General features: G+C 38.9%; 1 protein-coding gene across 1 annotated transcript; it reads right to left on the bottom strand.

Moving 5' to 3' along the window:
• Positions 1-6,827: 6,827 nt before the first annotated feature.
• LOC139190096 (uncharacterized) lies at positions 6,828-8,279 on the bottom strand. The gene is made up of 3 exons (XM_070809842.1): positions 7,817-8,279; positions 7,668-7,726; positions 6,828-7,307 (listed from the first exon to the last, which is right to left on the bottom strand). The coding sequence occupies exons 1-3, from the start codon at positions 8,277-8,279 to the stop codon at positions 6,828-6,830; spliced, it is 1,002 nt and encodes a 333-aa protein (XP_070665943.1).
• Between the last annotated feature and the right edge of the window lie 1,556 nt (positions 8,280-9,835).

Consider the following 9,835-nt stretch of genomic DNA (forward strand, 5'->3'; position numbering starts at 1 on the left):
CCCCAACCGAGGAGCTTCCCTCACTCGGAAACTTAGGGGAGTACCGTTTGTACCATACTTGACCAATCGCGAAACTACTGAGCACCGGTCAACGTTATACCGTCAAAGACCCAGAAGAGTTTCCCTCCAACCAGGAGGCCAATCACAGTGCGACAAATGTCGACATCAGAAGCCAATCATAGCATGACACGTGTCAACATCAGAAGCCAATCACAACACAACACGTGTCAATGTCAGAACAAAGCTAGAAACTTTCTTCTCTAAAAGGAGATCATTCTCCTACAATATTTCCTAATGTCATTTGTACTAAATCATTCACTAGTACTCACTAAAGGAGAGCTTGAACCTATGTGCTTGTGTAAACCCTTCACAATTAATGAGAACTCCTCTACTCCATGGATGTAGCCAATGTGGGTGAACCACACACATCTTATGTTTGCTTCCCTGTCTCTATCCATTTACATACTTATCCACACTAGTGACCAGAGCAATCTAGCGAAGGTCACAAACTTAACACTTTATGTACCAAAGTCCTCACTGACTTTGTGCATCAACAAGCCCTTATTATATTATCAAATTAATTTTTTTTTTGTCAAATTATATCAAATTAATTTGGATAAGCCGAAATAATTTGACCTGACTTTTGCGGTGGGATAAAGAATTTCATAAATATTCTTTGTGGTCTTTCTATAAAAGCAATCATACTACAAGCCTCTTCTTGCTATTCACCAACCTCTTAACCTCATTATCCTCTTCTTCTTCCTCGTGTTTGATCAACATGCTGCAGAAGCCTTTCTTTAGACTGCTGCTGGTACTCTTATTGGTTTTCTCTCATGTTCTATTTTTGTCTGCAGTTCCTGCAACCAGTAAGACTCAAGAATTTCCCTTTTTCTTTCCTTTTACTTCTTAAATATTTTTATTTGGTCAATTGGGGTAAGTCTTAAGCTGATGCAACATGATATAAACATTTGCAGTCTATCTATATGCACAAGTTTATTTGTGCAAAAATAGTGGTTTATTTCATTTTTCTTATATAAAAGAAGTGGATTAATAATTGGTTGAATTATTCTTGTTTTGTAGGGAGCCTCAAGTTAGAGGATGAAGACTTATCGGTCCAAAAATCTCTGGTCAGCTCACTCCTTCGCCTTCTCATTCATTGTTTTCTTCTTGTTCTTTCCTTAAAGTAGTGATTACCAATGATAATTATTTTAGAACGCTGTTATTATCATTTTTTAGTGAAAAAGTCATACGGTAGTCCTTTTTAGTGAAAAAAGTTATCATGCACTTCCACACAGTAAAAAGAAAATTAAAAAAATGGTATTTTGACAAAATAGTTTCTGAGATTTGCATAACTTCTCATTTTAGTTATTGAGATTAAAATCGATACAAGTGATTCGTGAGTTTGTCCACCATCAATTATTTTGAACCTTTCGTGAAAAAATTCTGCTAAATAAGGACCACAATGATAGAAAAAATGTCCTCAACTAATAAACAAAGGGCCAAACTAATTTGACAAAAATTAAGAGTATTTTTTTCATTTTCTCCTTATTTCCCGGAGATTTTTCCCCGAATGACCAAAATGATTGATGATGGACAAACTTAGGGATCAGTTCTATCAATTTTAAATCAAATGAACCAAAATGAGAAGTTATGCGGATCTCAATGATCATTTTGGTTAAAAAGCTTTTAAAAAAATAAAGTATGAAACAGTGCATAATGACCTTTTCAAAATATTAATAATAATTATCTCATTTACCTGCTTTATTCAGCAATCTAGATATGCAGAGATTCGTACATAAAAAAAATATTTGTGTTAATGAATTGTAATTTATCCCCTAATTTTGCCTTTATTTATCTTTCTGGCAGGGTCTAGTGGATTTGGAGAGTGGAGAGGAGGTGTTTGATGTGGGTGGGGGAGAGGGGTTTATTGAAGGAAGGGTGACTATAGAAAGTGAAGACTATCCAGGAACAGGGGCAAACAACCATCATGACCCAAGAACCCCTGTTAAAGCTTAAAGATCCCTCCCAAGTCCCAAGTTTTGGTTTGAGCATGTTCCATATGTCTGTAAGCTGTATAGTCACGATCTAAGCGAACTTTTTGTGTGTGTTTAATATTCGTATGAAACTACATGAAACTTTAGAAGCATTAATTTTTTTTTCTTTTATTAAATGGTGTGAGATACATTTTATTATAAAAATGATAAACGATTTAAATATAATAATTGATTATTATATTATAGAAAAATGCTCATTAATAAATGTAAACTTTGTACTCGGAATGTGAAATGCCAGGTAATAGAAATGAGTATGTGGGAGGGTGACTTTCTTTGATAGTTTGAATACATAGATATTACTCACCTTTAAGATGTGTTAAAGGGATCACGAACAATCAACTTCAAATAGGTTTCTGAAACCATAAATCAGAATTTGCGTTTCTGATATGCTCTTTCTCAATCCTACGACACCTATTTTTTTTGTCGAAGACGGATTCTAGTAGTAGCATGTAGGAATATGATCCTTTGATCCTAATTTAAACTAGGATGTGGATAAGATGAGATCGGTAAGAGTGATTATCTTGCCGATGATTTCACTCTTCCGAGAATTGGAGTTAGTTGAATGATGTTTTCCCATCCAAGTTCAATAGGATTCAATATATATTTTCAGTAGAGACGTGAAGTCCTCGTTGGAGTCAAATGCCGAGATAGAATGTCATGAGGAGGGAAGTCCAGCTTCAACTACTTGAACCCATGTATGTGAATAATATAAGGACAGAGAACTCAGTACAACGAGCACAGAATCATATGCTTCGAGGGTTTCTCAAGTACTTGCCCTTTTGTGGCTTTACTAACCTTTTGCTAACCATAGTCGTCGATATCTACGACAAAATTGATGAAGTTGTAGTTGGCACCCAGTGAGATCTTCGAAAAACTTGACAGGGTCGTAGCCGTAATTGAACTTGAATGGGTGCACCTCTGCTAGATGGACCTAGTTGAGCCAAAGTTTACTGATTAATTGGTTAGCCCCAGTCCTTACGAAGTTCCAACCTTGGTGCTCTTCTCGATCTTAGCGTTTTCTGGTGTTACTAGAACAATACCGATACCAGATCCGCTTTCATTCGACGAGCCGTCTACGAACATTCTCCGCCCCCGAACTCTAAGAAAACAGGTCTTGGAGGCTGCCCTAGGAGCCAAGTCTGGGATGATCTTCAATTTGTTCGGTTCTCACCTCTGAGATGAGCTTGTCTGGAGTTCTTTTCTCTACGTTGGCCATAGAGGTCCCATGGAATAGTCGCGCGGCAGTCCCCCGGGTGGGTTGGCCACCCGCTACCTTGTTTATTGATAGAAAAAGCAAGATTTCACTGTATAATTTCGCACAACCGGTTGTATATATGGGAGCACGACCGTTGGAGGAAGGTGAGAACCCAACCTTGGTTTTCGTAGCTTTTTTGAAAGGCCACACGGATGCCATCTCGCCTTCTTGTGTTGCGACAGGAGAAGCGGCGAAGTAATTTAATAGTCAACTGAGATGGTTACGAAGTAAAGGCGCACAACTTTGACAAGAAGAGACTATGCAGTAGTGTGGCGAGGGTGCCTGATGAATCCACAAGATTCAGCCTCAGAATGTTCTTCATTCCTAAAAGGTTAGTTCAAGGGCTTGTTTGAAATAGTACCAGGCATGTTGTTTAGGTTGATAATGTTTGATAAAGCTTGAAACTTTCAATAATGGTTTAAAGAGATTTCTATGATTTCGAGAGAGAGAGAGTGTGTAAGTGTCAGTGTATATTTCATATGAAGAACAAAAAAGAATTACAAGGACTATATTCCCCACAGCTGGTCAAAAACTAGATCCTACATTTTAGGGACCTAGTACTCATCTCCGGCCATTAAGGTCATCGGAGGATATCTACCATCCACCTGGAGGAAGATGAGAAGACCTAGTACAATCATATAAGATAAGAACACCAGCTGTAATCTTTCTAAAACTAGAAAATGAAACTAGCCGTTGTATTTTGAATTCTAACGGCTCCTTTTAATTTTGGCAAGTTCTTCATTTCTCCAAACTTCTCAGCTTCCATTCGATTTCAACTGCAGGATTAACTTCTGCAGATTAACTCCAAGGCTAGTAAGCAGCTTAATTCTCAACAGCCTCTCCTAAGCTGCGTACTGGCTTCACTCCTAACTTCATCCTCAAGTAATTGAATCGCTCTTTAGGCAAAGCTTTTGTAAATATATCTGCCAGCTGTTCTTCACTTCTGCAATATTTCACATCAATGGATCCTTGCTGCAATGCATCCTGAATAAAGTGATATTTCCTGTTTATATGTCTGGTTCTCTGATGAAAAACTGGATTTTTGACCATCGATATTCCTGACATGTTGTCACAAAACAATGGTGTTGCTTCAGTTTGCATTTCACCAAAATCATCCAACACAAACCTTAGCCAGATAGCTTGAGTTGTTGCCTCAGTTGCTGAGACGTACTCAGCTTCTGCAGTTGACAATGCAACTGTGTTTTGCTTGACTGAGGCCCATGAGAATGTACCACTACCAAAACTGAATGCATACCCAGATGTGCTTCTACTGTCATCTTCACTACCAGCCCAATCTGAGTCACAAAATCCAATCAAAACAGCATCCTTGTCCCTCGTGAATTTAATGCCATAGCTGAGAGTACCTTGAATATATCTGAGAACTCTTTTAGCTATTCCTATATGCTTCTTCGTGGGACCATGCATGAATCTTGATAACAAGCTGGCTGCATACATTATATCAGGCCTGGTTGCAGTTAAATATAACAAACTGCCAACAATTTTCCTAAATAAACCTTCATCAGCCAGCTTACTTCCATCAACTTTCTTCAGTTTCTGACCAGTGGGTAGAGGAATTGTCACTGACTTACAATCCTCAAGGCCAAACTTTACAAGTAAGGACTTTGCATACTTGCTTTGATGAATGAATACCCCTTTATCAGTTTGTAGAACTCCCATTCCCAAGAAATGATGTAAGAGTCCTAAATCAGTCATCTCATACTTCTGCATCATGTCCTTTTTAAACTCACTGAGCAATGCATCACTGCTTCCAGTATAACTATATCATCAACATATATATAGACAATGATCAGTTTTCCTTCTTCATCAGTTCTGGTATATAAGGTGGCCTCACTGGTGTTTCTTTTAAAGTTGCAACTAGTGAGATAAGTGTCAATCTCATTGTACCAGGCTCTAGGAGCCTGCTTCAAACCATAGAGAGCCTTCTTTAACTTATAGACCTTATGACTTGCATTTTCCACTTCAAAACCCTCTGGTTTTTCAGTGTAAACCTCATCCTCAAGTACTCCATTCAAGAAAGCTGACTTAACATCTAATTGGAACAACTTCCAACCCTTTTGTGCTGCAAGTGCAATCAAGGTTCTAATTGTATCTAACCTTGCCACTGGAGCAAAGGTTTCATTATAATCAATACCAGGTTTCTGAGCATACCCTTTTGCCATAAGCCTAGCCTTGTGTTTTTGAACTATTCCATCCAGATTCAGCTTGGTTTTGAACACCCATTTGACTCCTATGACTGGTTTATCTGTAGGCTTTTCCACCAGTTCCCAAGTTCTATTCTTCTTAATAGTTTCAATCTCAGCATTCATTGCTTTTTTCCATGCTTTGTCTTCAATAGCTTCATGATAAGTTTCAGGTTCAATAATGGTCATATGACATCTTGCATAAATGTTCTCTAAACTTCGCAGCTTTACTGGTGTATTGCTTGGTGTTGACCCTTGACTGGTACTGCCAGTGTTGCTTCCAGAGACATGTTCATCATCAGAGATTAATTGAGTGAGATTTGGAGAGTTAATGCTTTGAGTTTCATGAGAGGATTCTTCTGTTTCAGTTATCCCAGAATTTTCATTTCCAAAGGTGAGAGGCATGTAAACTGTTTCAACTTGCTTGCTTTCCCAATTCCAGGATTTGTTCTCATCGAATACAACACTTCTTGAGAGTATAATCTTCTCAGTTTGAAGATTATAGATCATGTAGCATTTCTCATAGCTGCCATACCCCATAAAGATTCCCTTGCTTGCTTTGTCATCAAATTTATGTCTAAGATTTGATGGAATGTGACTGTAACAGATGCTTCCAAACACTCTCAGGTGTTTTACACCTGGTTTTCTTCATGTGAAGGCTTCAAATGAAGTCTTGCCCTTCACTGAGGTTGTAAGACATCTCTTCTGCCAGTATACTGCAGTTCCAACAGCTTCAGCCCAAAAAACCACATGGATGTTCTTCTCAGCCATCATTAATCTTGCCATTTCACCAATGGTTCTATTTCTTCTCTCAGCAACTCCATTTTGCTGAGAGGAGTAAACAATTGTTAATTGCCTATCTATTCCAGTGTTAGAATAGAAATCTAAGAATTCATGAGAGGTATATTCACCTCCTCTGTCACTTCTCAGCTTCTTAAGCTTGAAACCACTTTGTAGCTCCACAAAGGCTTTAAATTTTTTAAACACATTGAACACATCAGATTTGTTTATGAGGAAATACACCTAACGCATTCTTAAGAAATCATCAATGAATGTGATGAAGTACCTGTTGCTACCAATGGATTCATTCTGCATTGGTCCACAGACATCAGTATGCACCAATTCTAGTGGATGACTTGTTCTCCACACTTTTCCTTTATCAAATGGTTCTCTATGCATCTTCCCAGAAACACAACTCTCACAGATTTCCTTCATCTCCGATAGTTCAGGCAAACTAAGCACCATTTCTTCTCTCTGCATCCTTTTCAGATTGCTAAAGTTCAAATGACCAAGCCTTTTATGCCAGATCCATAACTCTTATCCAATTGAGGCTCTTCGAGCTACTGGATTTATAGATTCTAAAGGCAATGGAAAACATCTATTCCCTGCTATAACCACATTGGCTACCACATTCTCTAGGTTGCTGTCATCAAAGATCACAGCCATGTTACCACCAAACAGAACATAATAGCCGTGTTCCATCATTTGACCAACACTCAACAGATTTTCATCTAGTCTTGGAACCAACAGAACTTCATTGATGTATCTCTTCCCATGTTTTGTATTCACTACCAGTGTTCCCTTGCCTATTGCTTGAACCAAATCACCCGTCCCTATTTTAACTTTACAAGTAACTGATCTGTCAAGATTCAACAGTAGAGACTCTTGGGAGGTCATGTGGTTGCTGCAAGCACTATCCACAAACCACACAGATTTATCCTGAACTATTGACGCTGAGTGACAAGCATAAAACATTGTACCAGTGGTCACACCTTCCTCATTTGCACATTTAGCAACCTATTTGTCATTGTCACAATCCTTTGTAGTGTGTCCAAATCTGCCACACTTACCACATTTTGGTTTTCCCTTATACGTACAAATGCCAAAATGATATTTATCACAAGTTTGACATTGTGGTTTCACAGCACCTTGACTACTACTTCCTTGTCTGCTTTGGAAAGTGTTTCGATTTCCCTAATTTCCACCATTTTGGTTGTTCCAACTAGAGTTACCATTACCATTCCAGTTGCTACTTTGTGACTAGTTCTTCCCTTTCTTGTTCTGTTGCCATTTATGGTTCTGTTTACTCTGTGCACTTTTATAATTTCCACTAGTACTGCCATGAATACTACCTCCAATTTTTGGGCTACTAAATACCCTCTCAGTACCAGTAATCTTGTCCCCTTCATCATGTAAGTCTTCGTTTTTATCATATACTTTGACAGATGCAATAACTTCTTAAACTCTAATAGCATCCAGATCTCGAGTTTCCTCAATAATATATACAATGGACTTATACCTCATACTTAGACTCATCAATAATTTCTGCACAATTCTTTGTTCAGACACATCTTCACCAAGAAGCTTCAGATTATTCACAATTCCAAAAAACCTACCCAAATAGTCATCTAGGTTTTCACTATCTGTCATTTTCATATACTCAAAATCAGCTCTAACTGCTTGAAGTTTTACAGCCCTTACCTTTTTATCTCCTCTGAACTCTCTTCTCAGAATGTCCCATGCCCCTTTTGCAGTCTTCTCATTTCTGATGCGAGGGAAGAGCTCATCTGATATAGCTCCTTGTATAAGACTCAACGCCTTGGCGTTTTTTATTCTATCTTCTCTGGAGATGGTGGGTGCTTCCACTGGAACTTGCTCGGCCTCACTTCCTTCCTCTCTAGAGACTTTTTCCTCTTCGGGAATTTGCTGCGATTGCACTCCGAGTTCTACCACATCCCATATGTCATGTGCTATGAAGATAGTCTCCATTTTGACAGCCCAAAAATCGTAATTTGCACCATTGAACTATGGAGTTTGTAGATCTCCACCGGAAGAACTCGATCCTACCATTTCTTAGTGAGTATGAGTGAACCACTCAATAAAGGAACCACCTTTACCCTTATGGGAAATTTTCAGGCAGAACCTTCTCATAGTTTACGCCCCCTTTTTGAAATCAGACCTAGTGCTCTGATACCATGTTTGAAATGGTACCAGGCATGTTGTTTAGGTTGATAATGTTTGATAAAGCTTGAAACTTTCAATAATGGTTTCAAGAGATTTCTATGATTTCGAGAGAGAGAGAGAGAGAGAGAGTGTGTGTGTGTGTGTGTGTGTGTGTGTGTGTGTGTGTGTGTGTGTAAATGTCTGTGTATATTTCATATAAAGAATAAAAAAGAATTACAAGGACTATATTCCCCACAGCTGGTCAAAAACTAGATCCTACATTTTAGGGACCTAGTACTCATCTCCAGCCATTAAGGTCATCGGAGGATATCTACCATCCACCTGGAGGAAGATAGGAAGACCTAGTACAATCATATAAGATAAGAACACCAGCTGTAATTTTTCTAAAACTAGAAAATGAAACTAGTTGTTGTATTTTGAATTCTAACGGCTCCTTCTAATTTTAGTAAGTTCTTCATTTCTCCAAACTTCTCAGCTTCCATTCGATTTCAACTGCAGGATTAACTTCTGCAGATTAACTCCAAGGCTAGTAGGCAGCTTAATTCTTAACAGGGCTTTGGTAGGGAAATGCACACACTTGTTGTCATTTGAGATGCGATGGAAAAGCTTTTTGTCAAGCGTAGAGACTATATAGGAAAAAAAATGCGAATAGAGATACAGAAGTTCCAGTTGGAGTTAGAGGTGCAGAAGTAGTGAACATGACCCATGCAGTAGCTCCTGCAGAAGGAATAAATATGGTAAAGAGGAGTGAGTTCATTCAACTACAATAGGAGAAGCTGGGAGAGATCCATCAAGGTAACTCGGTGGGACTAAGACTAGGTTTTCCCCACCACTACCCTAACCAAATTCTGGCGAATGACCTAGTCTTGGCTTTCTTGGGTCCACTAGACATGCCATATACTGCACAGGATTTCCTCACAGCAAGCCATCCAGGGGGCTTGGAAAGCCATTTCTCTACCCAGAGATAAACCACTCCCCCACCCTCTTGGTCTCAACTATTTTTATCTGTCTACTTCACCGGTAACACCAAAACAATGAAAACATTCTAATATAGAAATAGAAGCAAGCAATCAACACCGAATATTACGTAAGGATAAACAATGCCACCCCAACGCATCTATCCAACCCAAGCCTACCGCTGAATCTTAAAAAACAGGACCGGGTGCTCTTGTCTTCTCTTCCCAATGGGAGTAATCACCCTGATAGGAGCATCTGTAGTAGCATCAATAACGAGGGAAAGAGAGGCGGAAGGCGCCCCAATAGAGAAGCTAAAACCTGCTATTAGAGCAGGATCCACTTTTTGGGAAATATGGATCAAATCTTTGCGGTGAGGAGGCAGCTTAGTCTCTAAAACAAGTTGC

This window comes from Malus domestica, chromosome 12, assembly GCF_042453785.1.
Source record: "Malus domestica chromosome 12, GDT2T_hap1".
Classification (NCBI taxonomy): Eukaryota; Viridiplantae; Streptophyta; class Magnoliopsida; order Rosales; family Rosaceae; genus Malus; species Malus domestica.